Source organism: Habropoda laboriosa, unplaced genomic scaffold (genome assembly GCF_001263275.1).
Source record: "Habropoda laboriosa isolate 0110345459 unplaced genomic scaffold, ASM126327v1 scaffold204, whole genome shotgun sequence".
Taxonomy (NCBI): Eukaryota; Metazoa; Arthropoda; class Insecta; order Hymenoptera; family Apidae; genus Habropoda; species Habropoda laboriosa.
This window is the reverse complement of record NW_017100385.1, coordinates 953,283-973,960: the sequence shown is the minus strand read 5'-3', so window position 1 is coordinate 973,960 and position 20,678 is coordinate 953,283. Positions and strand designations below refer to the sequence as shown.

General features: G+C 37.0%; 1 protein-coding gene across 1 annotated transcript in view; it reads left to right on the top strand.

The window, feature by feature from the left end:
- The window catches only part of LOC108575045 (putative transcription factor SOX-15), a 54,431-nt gene continuing 33,753 nt past the window's right edge, over positions 1-20,678 (top strand). The window contains exon 1 of the mRNA XM_017937749.1: positions 1-325. Within this exon, the coding sequence (XP_017793238.1) occupies positions 159-325 (167 nt within the window). The 5' untranslated portion in view covers positions 1-158. The remainder of the gene's footprint in view (positions 326-20,678) is intronic.

Sequence of the window (20,678 nt, the reverse complement as noted above, 5' to 3'; positions counted from 1 at the left end):
CTTCGATTCGGTATAATTGACGAGAGAGAGGAAGTGTTTACCGAGTATCATATGTATGCGGTAGAGTTAAAGAGAAAAAAGGACCAAGAAGAGGACACAGTGTCACAACGCGTGTGAAATGGATGGTACGCCAAAGAAAATCGAAGCAGTGTTAATATATGGATGCCCATGGGTGGAATTTGGCCGAAATGTGCCAGCGTTACCATCACGCTGTACCGGCAGCCCAAAATTCTTCGCCAGCTAGGGATCCCTCGGCTGCCATTGTGCAAGGCTTGTCAACGGCTACGCACATCGACCAGGCCAGCCCTTCTTACTCCCACTACACGTGAGTATTCAACATTTTCTACTTGATTTCTAGGAAATGAGGGAATTGCTTGAATTGAAATTACATTAAGGAATGAAATTCCTAAAGATAACATTTTGTTGAAACGGTTTTCACGATAATTCTGCGCGTCGTGTTTTCTTTAATACGTCTCTTTTCTTATTTAATACTTCGCAGTTGGTTTTAACGACAATGAATATAGCATTAATATTATATTCTTAGCATTTTCACGACGACTAATTATAAATATAATCAAAAATAAATACATTCCCCGTAAAAAGACAACGGGAACTTTTACACAGACCTAGGAATTAAGTCTGAAATACCTTTGATAAAATTCAAAGGGTCTAGCGTCGCTTAAACAAAAAAGGAAATTCAATTTAATCGGTAATGTTCAATCACAAGAAACAATTCTCGCTAAAAAGAATAACTAAATTACTATCACACATAAAATTATAATTTATCGTGTATTGAATTCTCCGGAAAAAAAAGAACCAGTAGAACGATTATTTCCAAAACACGAAAAAAGAGACCGACAATTTATTACACACAAAGCCCCTCGTGCATACAATGAATCGGCGGAAATCAGGCTGACAAAATCGCAGAAAATTACTGCCGCGCATAAAACCATTAATTTATACACCATTGAACGCTAAAATGCAAAAAAAGCAAGAAAGAAAGAGAGAGAAAAAAAGGCGAAAGATTAATCTTCAAGTCGATAGAATGGGAAAAATCAATGAATCGACAGGAGGAGCGTAATTTCTCGCCCCTTCATTCATGCGAAATTGCGAGCAACGATGTTGGGCTGGGCCCGTAACGTCCGCGAAAAAATGGCGACCGTTTCGGCGTTTTCGCACGTGCCCTAACCGTGTAGTCATCTTATCGCAGCCACGGGACCTTCTCAATTGTATTATATATATTAATAACGATACAGCGAATTAGGGATAAGTATACGATTCCGCGGTCAGGCCTCGGTAATCCTGTTATTAGCGCGGCGATTAGGGGAAGATGATCCCCAGGCAAATTGCAGGGGCGTATACCGCGGTGTTTGGTTAACGTAATCACCAATCACTATTGTTGATCCTCTCTTACATAGGTAGAGAGAAGAAGAGGGACGGATAGCGGTGGAGAGCGAGTAAGAGAGAGAGAGGGAGAGAGATGGAAGAAAAGAGATCGTAAAGAGAGAGAAAAGGGTCGATGCGTCGAAGCCCTCGGGACCCCACGGCATTTCCCTTCTTTAAGAATTTTCTGGTTTACGTTAGAAGGCCCCTCGAAGGCGAGTGAAGCTCGGGATCTCGCTCGTGTCCCGCAGACATTCGTGCCGTGAGTCGATTAAATTGCAGTTTACGCTCGGATTCAATATTTCACTGTTATTACCTGGAATTGGCGTAACCAAACGGCAGAGAACAGTCCCTTCTTTAAACAGTTCGAGATTATTAGGTTGACCATGTCTAAGGAATTTCCTATTCCGCTATGCTCCACGATACGACCGACAGTTTATGGATAATACGAGTTTGATACCCTTTTGCAGTTTATCGTTGTTACGGTTTTCCTTTAGACTCTTACATTTTATTCGCAAATTTATGTTTTGTTTCTTTTCCTTCTGACATTCTTCTGTTGGAACGGCGGTTAGCGCACCTACACTACCGGCCAAATGTTTGGAATCACTGTGCATTACAAGTTACACAAAAATTTCCAGAATAAAGTTAGCAATTTTAAGAATACTTTAACCGATTCTTCCTCGCTTAAATCAACCGAAATAAGGTAAAATACTATCGATCTCCGCAACATTCATTTCAAATCTATAAAAAATTAGCAGCGGATTCAATTTTACGGATTCGAAACTTTTGGCCGGTAATGTATATGCATTGCTGCTCGCATGTTTAATCGTGCAATGAAAAAGTGCGATGTGATTTAATTCCTTCCGTTTGAATCGATGAAATTTTAATTCTGTTTATGAAATTTGAAATTTCATATCGAACTCGACAGAGTGGAGTTTATTATACTCGCCTAATTCGTTGTTTTCCTATAGTCACTTTCAGTTTTACTACGTTTTAACAGGTGTGAGTGAACTTTCAACGGTAGCATATATTAAGAGGCTATCTGTTACATTTTTTGTGTGTATGCTATTGTATCGTAGTTTCAAACTGCAAAAATTTAATTTTTCAAGAGAGAAGAAAATCACTTTGTTAATTAATGTAAAATTACTTTTGCGCCGACTTTATCCACCAATTTAAAAAAGTAAATATAAACGGCACAGTTGGTGAATAATTTCAGTGCAAAGCGACAAAGTGGTTTTCTTCTCTTCTGAAAACTTAAATTCTTGTAGTTTAGCAACTTTACTTGTCCGTTTTCCCAATTTCGTCTTCCTATGCTCTTTTTATTTTCACTCGTTTTACAGTTTGCGGTAGTATTGTGATTATACCATTTCTACGGTAAATATGAAAACGTAGCTATACAGGTGATACAGGTAATCGTAAAGATCTACAAATTACGAAAGTCGCTAAAAAAGAAAAGTTCCTACCAACAATCGTTTATCCCAAAATATCCACGTTTCGACGTGACCAAGTACCTTGTCCTACCTAAAATTCATTGTCCAAGCGTTCAATTTCACAGTGCATTAAAAGACATGTAAACACTTCCTGGCTAATCTTATTTAGCACCAGAGTTACCAAAACTGTCTTGAATTTAAGAAATTTCAGTTAAGTAAATTTTCTGTTGCACGAAAACGAAAAATGGCCTGCTCGACTGAAAGAAAGCAGGAGGAAAAACGAAAATGCTGCCAGCGTTCGGATTGACTTTTCAACTGCAGCGCTTCCTGGCGACGAAAATCATCTTCATTAAAATTGTTCCGGTCGGTTCCATCCGTTGCTCGCGCGGCCGTCGCATGGATCGCGAACCATGTCACGATATTCAGTCACATGTCCCGGCGTGTAACCTAGATTCAAAGTGTCAAGGAGTGATGTATATTTTCATCGTCTGGTCTTCGCCGCACTTCTCGACACGCCTCGCCGTCCAACTACCTGGGTCTCAAATCGAAATCTTCGTTTCGCGCGATTCTTGCGCGATCGACGAACGGCAAATTGGCTCGATTCGTTGGGACGAGTTCTTTGTTCAGCTATTTATACGTGTAGTTAGATTCACCTTCGTTAAAATACACACACGCTATATTTATTGCAATTTGCGAACTGGTATTTTGAAATTTTATTGCTTTCATGTTTCTCGTGTTGATGCGGATACAAAACGACGTGAATCTAGAAACCTGTTACGAGCTTGGATTATTTCGGTGAAGTTTTTCTTTCGACAGTTTCTTGTAGAACTTTTTAAGTTGCTCCTGTTTGTTCCACGTTGAATTTCTTTTCGTTTCATTTGGAGTTTTATCGGTTTTTAAGCACAGGTTAATTGGACGATATTAATTTAATGCCAGGTTCGGTGCAAGGGGAAGCATTAAAGTTTTTATTGTTTTCACTTCTCGGTTAGAAATTGACAAAAATTGTATTTACGTATTTTGTTCTGATTTTTGTAAATATGAATGTTACATTTTAGCGGACAATGTAAAAAATAAGAGAATGCAGGAAAATTATGACGAGCAACATTTTGCACAAAAGTGCAACTTCGGTTAGAATTTTCACTGTACTCGATGGTATCATTTTTAGGAAAGATAAAATACATTCAAAGAGTATGAAAAGTCCAATACTACGAAGGCCGTATAACAAATGTAAATTGAATTTGTAGTAAACTAATTTCGCCTACTTTCAGTAAAACGTAAGCCTGCTAGAAACACTTTCAAACTTCTTCAAACTATTCTATTAAAATTCACCTGCTCCTGTTAAAAACAAATTAATTTCTTTCTATTCTTACTAAAATTCAAGCTGCTTATTTCAACGCAATTCGTTCCAATAAATTCCATTTACTCCTTCCTTTGCCAAAACTGAAATTTCCTCAAAGATTTCCTTTAGCTGAACATCCGAATTTCTCAATCTGCTAAATTCCACCGCACGCCGCTCAAATACATCTAATTTATCTCTATTTTCCCTAAAATTCAAGCTTCTCATTTCAACACAATACATTCCATTCATTCCTACTTTTGCTAAAACTGAAACTTTCTCCAAAATTCCCCTTCACAAATACATCCAACTTACTCCTATTTCAACACAATTCCATCCAATAAATTCCATTTACCCCCCCTTTTCCTAAAATTCAAGTTTCCCCAAAGTTAAACGTCCCCTTATTCCTCCTACAATTTAACTTAACCATCGAGATTTCTCAATTCCTCCAACAACTCCTTCGGCATACCTACCTGTTGGAAAATAGTTAGCAAAGTGTCTGGAACGATTGTCGAAGGTCGACAACCTGCCGTCGAACAACGAGGTCGATTCGCAAACATCAATTATATCGACGAAACGTCAATAATTCCGTGAACGATAAACTACGCGTTGCGTGTCGGTTTTTCTTGGTAGCGGCGTCGCGTCGGGATTCACGATGGTTCTCGGTGCGTCGCCCGCGGACGCATGCGGCGGCGAACAATACCCGGACTTCCCCCGAATTTCGAGTGGTCGCAGCTTTCGATCGATCGATCGAATGCAAAATATTAAACGCGAGAGACGATGACACCGCGCGGACTATCCCTCTGTGTCACGCGCTGTCCTCGTAATTTCTACGTTCGCGATGACTCAGATCAATGACTTGACGAATGGGACGGTGACTACGTATTAATTGCGGCTAAAAATCATTTATGGCAATTTCAAGGGAATCCTATCTTTCAGCGACATTTCCAAGAATCGCAATTTTACATCCAGTTTTCCTTCGTTCCTCCTGTACTCTAGCTTCGCGAGTCCTTTTAAGTAGCTTCTAACATTCTCTTTACAATTACCTTCTAATTTTCTCATCCGATTTTACGATTTTATTTGCACAATTTTTTAATTTCGCCTCCAGTTTTTCATCATCCTTTATGCTTCAGCTTCGTACATTTTCTTAAATATCTTTTAATATTTTATTTATACCGTGCACTTTTGTGCACCTTTTGTAAAGAGTTTATCGACAGAATGTGTAACGTTTAATTATTTCTGCAATTTTCAAGATATTTTCATTCGATGACTGCAGCCTTTCTTATTTACAGACATAACATAATTCACATTCTCAGGTTACATCACACGGTTTAGAATTGTTGTAATCAATAGTGTCGAGCACTCCATGCCACACTCAATTCTGTTACACAAACAAACTAACATTCTGCGAACATACTTGGAAATGTGTGAATGACAGATTCAATAATTTTTATTGCTTTTTCCTTCGTGTCCTTAGTCAATTCGCTATTTTTCCTTATAGAAATACAAGCGGCTCATTTAAAATGTCACAGAGCGAATCGTGAAAATAATTCAATATCTTTCGTTTTGTGCGAGTTAAAAGATCTGAAATGCGTTAACAATCGTCGTAATTGCCCCGCGGTAGGTGTAATTTTTAGTCAGAAGATTCACATAACGAGATAGGTACTTCTAGATTAAGATATAATTAATAAAGCGACGACATGAAAAGTACACGTTACCTCTGCAAAATAATTTATGCTCTTTGTTCGTGAAATTCGTTGCGAACAATTGTGCAACAGTGTTTTCCTCGATAAAGTTGATATTCCTCGAGTTACTGAATTCTCGAACGAGATAAAATTGCATCGCACAAGAAATGGAAAAAAATTGACGAATTACTCTCGATGCTTGAAACAACAATGGAAGATTATCACGTACATGTATCATAATTTAACGAAAATAATCACGAAGAAAATAAGAAGCGACGAAAGGGTTAAACTATCGTATATATCATAATTTAACGAAAATATTAGAAAGAGAATAAGAGACGAAATGGTTGAATTGAATGTACGATAAGGAGAAATTTCAATCTTACACAAATGTGTCGACGTAAACGCAACGAGAAGCGATGAAACGTGGACAAAGTTCGCTGGTGTACGTGAAAGGTTAATTTATTTCGAACTTGCAACATTTATCGACAGACTCGAGGAGCTAGCTAACTAACCGTGCAAAATTTCAGTCTGACAGCCTCGAACTTTAGTTTCAAGAACAACTTCGCGTTTGCTGTACCGTAGCACATGGTAATAACTTCGGCGCACGGTTATTTTAACGTGTAAAATTATTCGCCTATTAGCGTAATCGATAATGTTTGGTGTTAAATGTTTTATATTCAATTTTACATTGTTCCTCATTATCTAAGCATTTCGAGAACACAGTTGGATCATGTTCACGCTTGTTTCGCGCAACGCGTATTAGATCTGTCACGCAACAAGGTAGTTTCTATAAAGGGGAAAAGAGTACTTGGAAATTTCATCGGAAATTGTAGTACGAATTGTGATGAAAATTATTTTCGAAATTATAATTGTCGAAATTTTATTGGAAATTTTAGTAGAAATTACAATACAAATATTTTGATGGAAATTATAATACAAAGGTAATTGGAATATTTAATATTTTCTACACACAGAAAATTACGATAGAACTTTATCGAATGAAATTTTCAACGTTCGAACACCGAATTTTCACCAAAATTGCGAAGCTTCAAAAACCAAACTTAACGATTTCAAACAATTGAATAAACTGAAGAAAGTAACCGAGACCGATTTATTTCGAAGTTAAAATTTCTCAAGAGTACATTTTCCACAAAGGGGAAAAATTGGAAAAGAATACTCGGAGAAATTTAACACTAGAACAACCAGCCGAGTCAAAATGACCCATTAGTGATTTTCGAAAGGTGAATTTTCCTGTAAGTAAACCGTGATTGGAAAATAAATTCGGAAAGTTACAAGCGATAATACTTACCAGCATTGAACATTCACGTTTTTTTAAAAGATACTAATGGGACATTTCGACCCAGTCGGTAGTTCTAGTGTTAATTAAAAATTCCAAGTAGGTGTTACTATTTGACTAGAAATTATAATACAAAAGTAACTGAGATTTTTCATATTTTCGCATTCGACTTGCCACGAGTGAAATGTATCAAACGAAATTTCCCATTTCTAAATACCAAATCCTCACGAAAATTGTCAATCTTCGAAAGCCAAATCGACTCATTTCGAACAATTTGATAAATTGAAAGATGTAACCAAGACTGATTTATTTCGAATCTTTCAAGAATACAGATTTTCACTGTCCACGTTAAGTACATTTCGAGACACCCCGTACAGAAATTGTCGCGTAGCGTTAAATAAAGGCAACGAGAGACTTAGTGGTACGTGAACGATACGAGGTTAATCGTTGTCACGATTTTGCATGTATCGTTGATGCAACGATTGCATTGTTACAAATACATATTATTGGTGTGTAATGTACATATAATAATTACGGCAACAAAAGCCGCGGCCACGGTGAGAGAGTGATTTGTATAAACGAGCCGCCTATAAAGTGGCCTCATGCGTGCACAAGGATTCGAGGGAATTTTAAAAGGCCGACAATGACGCGGACAAAGAATGACAGTGATTTATTAACGAATCAAAATTCACTTGTGCTCGAGGAAATTTGCTTTTGTCGAAAACAATGGAGGTGAGAGTTAATAAATTGAGGTGTTTCGAATATCTCTACCGGAAGCCGAGTATTACTTCTCGCGGGTCCGTGTTCCTTTTGACAAAACGGCTTCGGATATATGCAGACGAACCTGTGTGTTTCTACATAATTTGTTATTTAATACCCATATAATTACTTCTTTGTCTTTTCTTCGTTAGAGCTCAACACGGTCTACCTTTCATTGTCCGATCAGGCTTCCTAATTCGATGTTCTTCGCGATTTGAATAATTGAAGAGATGTTAATTTCGAAATTATAGAATTTGTTGGATAGTGTAAATTGATCTTGAGGAAAAGTGATGCGAAAAAATCTTACGATGATACTTAGCATCTTAGAATAATAAAAGAATCGTGGAACAGTAAAAACTCTAACCAGTGCTATGAAATACTTCACTCTGCTACCAAAATTATACAAATAAATAAATTAAAGGGACGTTAATTTCAAAATTACAGAATTCTCGAGTAATGTAAATTAATTTTAAAAAAATTGATCAAAGACAGAGAGAATTGCAAATATTACAATAAAATGCAGAAAACCTTAAGATGATACTTACCAAAAAAAAAAAAACATGGAATAATAAAAATGATATTTAATAAAACAATTATTACAGAGCTATGAAGTACAGAGTATGAAGTTTGCTTCCAAAATTCTCTTCTAACTTTCCCACCTCGTATTTCTCAAATATCTGAAAATTCCTGAATTACGAATTATCACGTTCCTGAATTACGAATTATCACGTTCCAGAATTACGAATTATCACGCTCCAAATCTCGAAAATGAAATAAGAAAGGGGTACGCTAAATATTTCACTGGATCAGGTACGGCGAACGAATTGTTTTCCAAATATAAGGAACGAGGTGCACGGCACGAGGTCGCCGTGAGACGTTCGATTGGTGTTTCACCTGGTCACAGGAAGTCGTACGTAATGACCGGTACCGTCTGAGGTCAGAAGATAGGTATATAGGGTACAACAGCCACGACGTCCGTTCCGCAGGCTTAAGCCCGTAAAGGTTTCGGGGATGCGCTTTCTTCGTTCTCAAATCTGAAACGCGCCGGAGCGTTAGTAGTGCAGAGGTGAGCGGCTCGGGTCGTCACTTCCGCTTACTAAGTGAACCGCATTGGTCATTCGATTTAAAAGTTTAATCAGGGGCCTATAAAATTACGAGTTCCTTCGTTTGCGTTTCTATGCTCGATGTTTGGCCGATCGAACCACGAACAGCTTATAAGACACTTGGAGAAAGAACAACCTCGAACTTTCTTATTTCATCAGCTTGCTTACATCTGAGTCCTTCTTTCTTTGGTATAAAATGTTGAAAAATTCGAGAATCTTTTTTATAGCCAAGAAGAGGAATAATCTATTCCACCGGGGGAATGTATTTGAATTTCTTTTCACTGTGCGTTATTTTCTATTTTTGTCGAATGTGACTTTGTTATTTATAAAGATACATGTTTTGTATAGGTATTTTTTTTTTTTACCATTTACTTTGTATTTTGTTGATTTGAGTAGAGAAGATTCTTTCGTTCATTTGAAAAATTAGGATAAATGGCTTCATTTGTTAACCCTTTCGTGACCAGTGGGACGAATGTGTCCCACTTGAGTACTCGAATAAACGTTGATCTTCGTTTAGTGTTCTGTGATGATCTGTATATAGATAAGGAATTGTTTAAAAAAAATAATTCGCTCACCAAGTTTTGCCGGGTTTTACATTTATTTCTTTCATTTTTCTTCCTTTCAGTGTTTCGATTTCAGCATTTGAAAAATGATTGTTCAGCTTTCTTTTTCTTTTTTCTCACTGGTTTGGTTGCAAAGAAGCGTGTGTAAAGTATGAGATACGCGAACATACTGATCTTGTCATGATATTGTCATGAATTTGCCGGTGATAATGAATGTTACAGTTTCAACCGTGGGTTGCGGTAAAAATTAGCTGGAACCACTAACTCATGTTTGTCCTGTATTTATCTCGTTGAATTCATCTTGGCGGAACATGTAATAGAATACACAGTTGCAACGAAAATATGAGACTGTATCTGGCTGAGATCTTGAAATCTTGACAAGTGGTAATTCTCAGCAAAATTTCACTAATTTCATAGTTTCCTTCGAATAACGGCAACGAAATTTCTTTTTTCTGCTAACGATAAATATGCGAGAATTTACCTAACCACTCGTTAAAGTCTCCAAAACGAGCTTCTGCTAATGTTACTTTCCCAAAGTATTTCTTTGAAGTTTTAATCTATCGCAGATTATCGTTAGATTGTAGAATTTTTTTTATCAATAAATGTCAAGTTGCGATTCAGTGGGTATATAAATATAAAATGCAAGGAATGGAGAAAATATTTGAGTTGTGAAGAGGATTGTTTTGCGACACTGCAGTGTAAGAACAACAGGAAGAATCTTTTAATATTGCCAAGTTCCTACTGTTCTAGGCCGCAATCATTGATATTCAAATTTCATGCAAGTTCATTTAAATTCCAAGTGACGTTTGTCAAGGAAACATCGTTATTCAGAATTCCTAATTTTCATCTGCGCATACCAAAATTGTTCGCTATTCTTCAAATTTTATACACTTCCTTTATATCTGTTGTACGATACTGCAATCTTTCAACAGATAGATTCGCCAACAATTCAAAATTACGATAGTAAACAAAATACTAAGGATAATTTTATTCTCTTTTAAAATTGTACTTTGTTAAGATACTTTCACTATGCTACAATTCATCAGAGAATGTAATTGTTAATACTCTAAATTCTTCTTAAAAGCATTGTTTAATTTTCTAAAATTTCACAAATTTATATCTCTGTCCGTTTTATTTTCTGAAATGAAGTTCTTGTTTTCGTTATACCAAAAGTTTTAAAGGAAATTGTTCTTACCGCGTACAGCTCTTTTATCATGCTAAAAATTCAGTTTTCTCATAATTAGAAAATTGCTTAATTAACCATAACCTGTTCTCCACATCCATCCCATTACTTCCCATCTCATTAACCCTTCAAGACTGTACTTACTTCCTGAACGCCACGGCTGGAAAACAGTATTTAGTTCTTTCGTTCACGGAACTGGGAAGTGATCTTTCAAACTTCACAGATTTACGTAAGATCTTTTAGACGCGCTGTATACTACAAGCGTATTGCACAGTTTTCATAGTAAAAAGATACTCTTCCTAACAGTAGAAATTTTGCATGAATAATTCATGTAACTACGGTTGAAAAAGAAATTGCAAACTGCGTCAACGAAATTATCATAGATATAAATACTACTAAGAATATTCTTCTTCTAAACGTTAAATACCGTTCTCCAAAGAGCAACGAGTCAAATTTGACAACGAAGGTGTACGAATTGGTACGCTCCAACAGCGTATAAGAATTCAGATTTTTAAGACGTTTCTAACTTCTGGACATCTTGATTTGTAACACTGGACGTCGTTCAGACGTCTTTAAGACGTTTATAAGACGCCTGTCTCTAAATTGTTATTAAAATAATCACATTAACAGTGGTGTTTGAATGTAAAGAATGTATTCTAAGAAAAAGTGAGACAATTTGCCATTTTTGGACGAGTTAATTTTGGACAGTGAACATTTTTATTTAAGCATTTGGGACTTCAGATGAAGTCCATTTCAGACAGTGAATATTTTTGTTTCCTTTTTTATTTGAGAATTTGAGACCTCAGGTGAGATCCATTTCAGACACTGAACATGTTAATAAATTTATTTTAGTGGAAATAACCTAATTTCACCGACTCCATCAGTGTATTCACAACTGAGCCACTCAGAAGCCAAAACGATTAACCCCACTTTTTGATGTTCTTCTAATTTTAGTATCAATGCACGTGCTTGCTGGTTAATTCTTCACAAATAACAAAATTTCATTCAACGAAGTTAGTCACTTTGGCTTCTGAGTGGCTCAACTAGTGTCCTCAATACTCTCTCGAATAGCACCTCTATTTTATACCTTCGGCAAACCTCCTTTGTTTATCATTTCAAACGGTCTTACCTGTACATTGTCACATAAGTAAACAGATAAACAGTCAAGAACAAGCAGAACACAATATTTAAGCAAGAAAGAAAAAGTTGTTCACTATGCAAAAAAAGCATTCAATTAGAATAAATGGCGCGCCGCGCAGCATATTTAAACAGTCCCATTTCTAACTATCGACGTATCATTTACGCATATAGGGACGTGTTGTATTTAAACAAAAACCTTCGTTTCGGCGCCGCGGAGAAGTTACGTAGAATTGGTCCGGCATTCGACGTGTCAAAGTTAATTCGGCCGTTGAATAGAAAAACACTGGGAATATCCATAAGTGAAATAAACTCGGTAGAGAGCAATAACGCGAATCGCGCGTTGCGTCGGCCGGTATGCGCGCGGAGCCAGTCGCGGCGTGGCGCGTTCGAGGCCGGTGCGCCGTTGCGTCCAGCAATGCAAGGGTGTGTTCGGTCGTCGCGATTATTTGAATAAAATGCGCCACTACGTCAGCCGTCAGGCGTCCGCGACTCGAAAGCTTTCTCTACTTCTCCGCGACCCGAAAGGGGGGAATAATTTACTCCGAGGAAACAAGTGTGTCGTTGACGGAGGCCCCGTTCTCGTCTCTCTCTCTCTCTCTCTTCCTTTGGTTCGCCACACGAGCTTGCCTCCCTGTGCCCGCTCTGCGTACCGGACCGTGCACACACGGCTTTTCTCTGTTTCGCCGAGATTCATGAGCCTCGACGGACGTGCCGATTTAGAGGATCGTTCGTTCGTACGTTCGTGTGTCCTTTGTCTCGTGCGCCACGCTGCCGCGTTTTCTGACCGCCTTTTGCTCGACTTTTGCGGCCCCGAACAAATATCTGCCTCGAGAGGATCGTAATTCCTTTCGAACGGGAAAAATTTCTTCGAATCTGCGGTTGCCGCGTTCTGAGAGAGGAAATTTTCGGTTCCGTTCGGTGTATTCGTTGGTTGAGATCGGTATGCTGAATGTTTCAGCTTTTCTTGAATTAGAGATGAAGATATAGGATGTTGACAAGAAAACGAGAGAAGAAAATTAGAAACACAGTGTTTTTGGAATATTTATCGTAAAAGAGATATTCGTAAATTATACTTAGGCCGTTGGAATGGAATTGTATAATAGTGTTTTCATTTACACTTTTGTCTGTTGATCATTACATAAGTGTGATCAGTATGTCTGTTAAGATGGATTTTTAGCAAGATCACACAAACCTCTAGATTTCAATGTTATCCTTTACCTATGCTAACTCAAACCTCTTGTCAATACAGAACATACATCCATCTGAAATTTGAACCGTTTGAGTGCCAAGTCGCGCTCCTCATATTCGACATCGAAAAGTGTCACCGCATCGGGCCACGAAATGTAAATTTTATTCTATTTTTTCAATTTTGCCTTTGTTTCGTGTTATTTCCAAATAGTCGTATTCAGGAAAATGTCCAAAACGAAATTTTTGTAATTTTTCGACATCAAACGAAAGAAGCGCGATCGCGCCGCTTGGCACTTTTGAATTGGGAAACAACAAAGACCCGTGGCATTCAAACGGTTAATATCTTACTCGAACAAACTGCATTTAGAAAAAATAAGATTCACCCAAAAAGAAAAACAATCTGAGGCAATTTAAATGACATTTTATTTAAAAAACCAAATGCTAAGAATCGACATAAAAAGAAAAAAATTACAATAACATTTGCAGAGATGACTATCTCCACACACGTAAGTTCTATAAATCTTTCAGACACGTTTCAACAAATTCACTTTTCAAGTAACGCGGTACACAATTGTTCAACTCAATCACACTGATTATTAATTCCAGTTAATCTCCTTTCAACGCCCGTTTTATCTCGCATACTCTAACAATGAGATGATTTGACATACGGAGAATGCGTAGGATACTACACCAAAGAGTATCTGAATCACTGTAATAGTTCTCCTCGAGCAGTCGCGAAATTTACCAAAGATATCCCGAAGAAAGAAATTTCGTTTCGGCGAGATCGCGAATTTTCATCCTAACAAAAGATTCACGCGCATAATAACGAATAGTTGTCTCGATATTATAATCACCATTAAAATGTGCGATTCACGTATATTACACGGAGGCCATCGACGACACCGACAGGATTAATATTTCCGATACGACACAGGCTCATTGCATTTGCAGTTGGAAACTGCTTCCTCTACTCTTGGTACAATCACCCCATATGAATCATTAAAGAAACAATGCTGAAGGCAGTGGCGTATCTATCATATGCGTGGGTGGTGCAGCTGCACCGACGCGGGTTGAACCTGAGGAATCTTGACCGTGAGTTTTTGTAGCTTTTCGTTGCTGACGTGCGTCCTGAATGAAATTCAAACTCCTTTTTCGGCAAATCTCCGTTGTGCTTTTGATTACTCAACTCCTTTGTCGTTTCGGTATCTTGTGATTAACGATATTTTTGCTACTTGCTTTGAATTAGAATTTTTCTGTTAAATTAGCATTTCCTGTGAGTACAGGAACTTGAGATGTTCGACAAATTTTCTATTCTCTTGTTGAAACGTCTCTGAGTGATTTGTGGAATTTATGTGTGCAGAGAACGTGTATCTCTGAAAATTTTATTCCATCATTTTTTCATATGGACTCATTTGGATTTGAAACTAAAATGTCAGTTGGTTTGTCTCAGACTGTTTACTTGGATGAAGCTTATTTTTTGTAAATGGAGTATGTGCATAATGAAGTTTGTTCGAATTAAATATTCAAATTCAAAAAGGATGTGTCAAGTTTTATTGTTATAGATTTAGTATATGCTTGGGAATTATCGTTACGAAACGCAAGGTATTTTAGCAAGTCCTAAACTCAACGGTGGGAAATAAATTTCATCGGGATATTAAACATCTGTCGAATGGTTGCTGACACAAGATGTGTGTAGGCAGCTCATACTTACAATAACTGTACAAACCACGTGTATACTTTTTAACCTGTCATACAATTAATCGTTTATTTCAAAACGAAAGAAAATTGACGAACGTTTTGTACAAAATCAATGTCTGTTATCGTTCGAGAAGCACACTTTTTACTTTACTCACGAATTATACATTTCTTTATTAAACACTTCACTATTACCACAAAATTGTACACTTCAAGTTCTACCAATTTTAATAACACGTTGTAAGCTTGACGACGTTTTGTTTCCACTGTCAAGTTCTCTGCTGTTCAACGCGTCTGATCTCGCTGGATTATGTTCGACGAATATGCCAGCAAACGTGAATAGTTTTCTATACCTAAGCCCTTGCGTGCCATAAACAAACTGTTAGCAAGAAAGACTGAATATACCGTGGACGATTACGAATACGGTCTAATTTCTTGAAACCCTGATTGCTTCAAACCATCCTGATCACTTCCCCTAGATCTCATTCTCTACAATTCTCTACAAAAAAAAGTTCATTCGGAAAAGAACCAAATCTCGATTACTGACACAACAATCCCACATCGTTATAAATTATGCACCATAAATTTCATCAAAATTCACCACAAGTACACTTCCACATTGTTTTATCAAAAGACAAGCAAGTCTCCACGTCTAAGTAAAAAAAAAAAATTTCGATTACCGAGTCAACAATACCACATTATCATCGTTATAAATTATGCACTGCAAATTTCATCAAAATTCATCATGAGTACACTTCCACATTGTTTTATCAAAAGACAAGCAAGTCTCCACGTCTAAGTAAAAAAAAAAATTTCGATTACCGAGTCAACAATACCACATTATCATCGTTATAAATTATGCACTGCAAATTTCATCAAAATTCACTTCGAGTACACTTCCACATTCTTATATGAAAAGACAAGCAAGTCTCCATGTTTAAGTAAAAGAAATTTCAATTACTGACTCATCAATCCCATATCATCGTTGTCATAAATTTCATCAAAATTCACCACGAATACACTTCCACGTCGCCATATCAAAAGAAAAACAAATGTCCATATCTAAGTAAAAAAATCTCGATTACTGACTCATCAATCCCATATCATCGTTGTCATAAATTTCATCAAAATTCACCACGAATACACTTCCACGTCGCCGTATCAAAAGAAAAACAAATGTCCATATCTAAGTAAAAAAATCTCGATTACTGACTCATCAGTAGCACATTATCATTGTTATAAATTATACACTTCAAATTTCATCAAAATTCGCTAGGAGTACACTTCCACGTCGCTCTATCGAAAGAGCAGCAACTCTCTGCATCTAATTAAAAGAAAAGAAAAAACAGTGAAATATAAGTCATTGACTTATCATCCCACATGAAAACGATCCCTCCTCAGGGGCCATCGATCGCGTTCTCAGTGGCGCGACGATATTAAAACGACACCTCGTATCGATCCCCCTTATCGATGCCTATACCTCAAGAAGCCGGCGGAACAGTAGCCAGCGCGCGCGAGTATCACGAGGGAAGCGTGCGCCTCGACCAAGAGGACTACTAGCAAAAACGTCGCTACTAGCCGGCGAACTTTATTGAATGAAAATGCCGCTACGTTTTTGCCCCCGTCTCACAGCATCTCTCGCGGACCGAATGAAACAATGGCCATTATGTGGAACACTCGCGTGTCCATATACATATATGCATGTGCACACGTGAGTATTACATGTTTTTCAATTTATACACACACGAATGAATACACACGTGTGCACGCACCTTATCGTACCTGTGTATTATACGTACAGGGTGTCCCGTGATATGTGATTTCCATTTCACCGATGAATTTGAAAATTCATCTATTTCATCTTGTTCGCAAGTTATAATAAAATGCCTCGTACTGTAATCGTTTGTTGAACAAAGTTTGTACCGCTGTTTCTGTTCAACTGTTCACAAGTAACACTTGACATTTTGCACATGATCTTTCGACCATTTTGGAAATTTGTAAAAATTTCGGTTGGCTATCGTAACTAACTCTAAACTCTGAGTTAACGGTATGTGATAAACCTAACTGTTATTTCCGCAACTGTAAAAATTTATCTGATAAAAGATCTACCAATGAGATTTCAGCGATTTGAAACTTGGAGACAATGCAAATAGAAAATGAGAATTGCAAATTTTCAAGATTGTCAGAAAAATTTATATCACAGTTAGACAATTTCTGACCAAGAAATTCCCAGATACATGAATGGAAATCTTTTTTATAAATGCCATGTTTTTCTGACACTGAAATGCATTTAAACATGCAAAATATTATGACCATAAAATGACTTTGGACACGAAAATTTGATTTTTATTTTTTCTGGCACCACCATACCTACAGAAATTAATTAAATGGCCTGTTTTCCATAGCCCACTCTGTATAACACAAAAACTGCAAACGCAGCTTAAGCATACGTTATACCAAAAGGTGGCCATTTTTCGATTCTCCTGTGAAATGAATAATCAAACATAAAAGTCACTGTATCTCGTAAAGAATCTCAGACACGACGCAGCTCCGCAAAATTTGGTTTTTTCATTACTCTCAACTGTTGTACCAATCTCTATATTAGATCTTGTACGTTACAGGACACCCTGTATACGCTGTATATACATATACACATATATAAATGTAGGCATGCACGTGACAGCTGTTGGTGCTATTATACCAGGCACGGTCGCATTATGCCTTAAGGACAATCGTGGGAATTCCATTAAGTGGCCTTGAATGGTTCATTCATGTCGATCAACTCTTTTCCTAACGGGGTTGACAGATCAATCGGGCCCGGGCACGAGCGAGACCCACGGGGATTTCTCCCCGCTGCGCGTTCCATCGTCCCAGGGAGGACGAGCGCAACGAGACGACGAAAGAGAGACGCCAAAGTCAATTACCTCGCGTATATACGAACGGCAGCGTGTACGAATCGATCTCTTGTTTTCTTGGCCGGCGAGGCGCGCGCTCTCGTTTGCCCCGGTATCGAACGAATCGAGAATGGTATTCCATCCGCGTCGTCGTCGTGCGGAACTCGTTCTCGTCCCTTTCTAGAGGTGGGACACACCGATCGACCGGAATAATTGACTTTTGCTTTTAATTCGGCCTGCCCTTCCATAATCCATACGTGATCCAATTGGCTCCGGGTGCCTCTTCCGACGATCCAAGCGGATGAAGTCGTAATTGATGGAAATATCAGGAAATCGTCCTTTCAGGCGGCAGGATTTGTTCGATCGTTTGGTGTACAGGGTTCGATTTCAGGGATTTCTTGGTATTCGTTCAGTTCATCGAATTTGAATGGGAAATTAATTTTTGCCAATTTCGTTGAGTGTAATTGTTTCTTGAAGTTTCAGTTGATTTTTGGGAGGAAAATTAATGTTTAATTCAGTCCTGCAGTCATTTAACCCTTTCGCCACGGCACACTTGTGACAAAAAGTGCTCGCTGTGTACTGGAAGAAACAGGAATCAGATATTTTGCAACACTTGCATAAAAATAAAGACACGTATGATTGATTATCAACTGTTTCACGATAGTTAGATGTTTGATGCACTCTGGTGCTGCCTCACTCGACAGTGATATTTTATTCGTGAAATGCGAAAATGGATTAATAAATTGTGTGTATCAGACGGGCGTATGTGTACGCTCTTTGTAGATAAGTGAACCCTCCGTAGCCAAAGGATTAATTTGTATTCTTTCTTTCGTCTATTTTTACTATTCATTGTTCTATTATATTCTACACGTTACATTTTAATTTACGTGTAAACAAAGATGAAAAAAATGAACTCTTACTTAACTGAAAAATTGTTAAAACGTCGATGTAAAATTCTCAAGACATTATCTTACAATAGATCTTCAGAGTTCTGGATCACGTAAAAATCTGAACGTTTGAATAGACCTAATCAAATGTAAACGACAGATTATACTTTTTCCTTAGTTTCCCCTATTTTCACCATATTTCTTACGAATAAACTTATTATTTCTTCATTTTTTCCTCGCTTCTATTTCTTTCGGTCGTTCTTGCCAGATGAGTTTAGAGGTCGAGATCGGAAAGGGTAATGGATACGATGTTTAATGAGGAGAGATGTCCGTGGAAAAGATCGGCCGCATTGTTTGCCGATAAAGAAAGCCGAGTGAATATTTCGCGCTCCTTTTGATGCTGACTCGAGATGGACGAGCGTTTTCTGGAATGAAATTTAATTATCCTGGCTTCCTCGTTGCACTTGTACCCGTTTCTTCCTGGGTCAACACTTTAATTAGAATTTAATGACGTGAGAACCATTATTAATTCATCGAAATTTACATGAAAATATAATCTCCAAAAGCCTGCAGGTATTATACCTATATATGCGTATACCTCTACGTACAGTATCATCGACTTTGTACAATATTATTTGTAATTACAAACAGCCCACGATGGTTTTCCTACATTTTCTGTTAATTCTTCATTAATTACACCGTATGGAATTATTAGACGATCAAAAAACATGACGTTAGGCAGGATTATAAATAGCTACATTTTCTTATCTCCGTTATTAATTTATTATTAGTACACCGTGTAGAATTATCATATGCCCAAAACACAAGTTTTTCGATGTTATTTATAATTATGAGTAGCCGGAATATTTTCTTATCTACGGCATTAATTTACGATGGTTGTTATATGCACCATACGGAATTTATTATTAATACATTACGGTAGGAACAGGATTAACGGCGTCAGTTGCGATTATAAATAGCTACAACATTTTCTTCTCTGTTATTTAATTCGTTATTAACACACAGTATGAAATTATTAAGCGCGCGAAAAACAAGATTTTCGGCGTCACATGTAACTATAAATACTTTGAATAGCTGCAATATTTTCTTATCTCTATCGTTGATACATCGCACTTTGTATACAATTCATTTTCAATAAACTATACAAAAGTATTAGACGTCTTTCTAGCAGGAATTTATTATTAATTAATTCGTTACAAGTGTTTCTATTCGCAGCTATATTTTACCGTTTAAAAGATTGGCATCGTGCGTCGTTCAATTGTTCACTCGCTTCTATGATATAGAATCAGTATGCAATTTGCAACGAAATCCACGATACGGTGCAAAATAAATCGAAGACCCCAAGTTTTCAATCCATACTGAAATACCTCAAGCTACATAAAAAAATAATTCTCTAAATGTCCCTTAATTTTAAATTTAAAAAAGAAATCCACGATACGGTGCAAAATAAATCGAAGACCCCAAGTTTTCAATCCATACTAAAATACCTCAAGCTACATAAAAAAATAATTCTCTAAATGTCCCTTAATTTTAAATTTAAAGAAGAAATCCACGATACGGTGCAAAATAAATCGAAGACCCCAAGTTTTCAATCCATACTGAAATACCTCAAGCTACATAAAAAAATAATTCTCTAAATGTCCCTTAATTTTAAATTTAAAAAAGAAATCCACGATACGGTGCAAAATAAATCGAAGACCCCAAGTTTTCAATCCATACTAAAATACCTCAAGCTACATAAAAAAATAATTCTCTAAATGTCCCTTAATTTTAAATTTAAAGAAGAAATCCACGATACGGTGCAAAATAAATCGAAGACCCCAAGTTTTCAATCCATACTAAAATACCTCAAGCTACAGCAAAAACTGATTTTCTTAAAATGCCTTAATTTACATTAAAAGAAAATTCATATATAAATCCATGACACGATACAGAATTACAAAACTTTCTACCAATATTTCAAATCTTACAGATAAAAAATCCTCAAACTACACCGAAAAATAATTCTCTAAATGTCTCTCAATTTTACATTAAATTCACGATACGATACAAAATACCTAAAGGTAAAAAATCCTCCATATTCAACCATACAGCGTTACACTAATTCACAC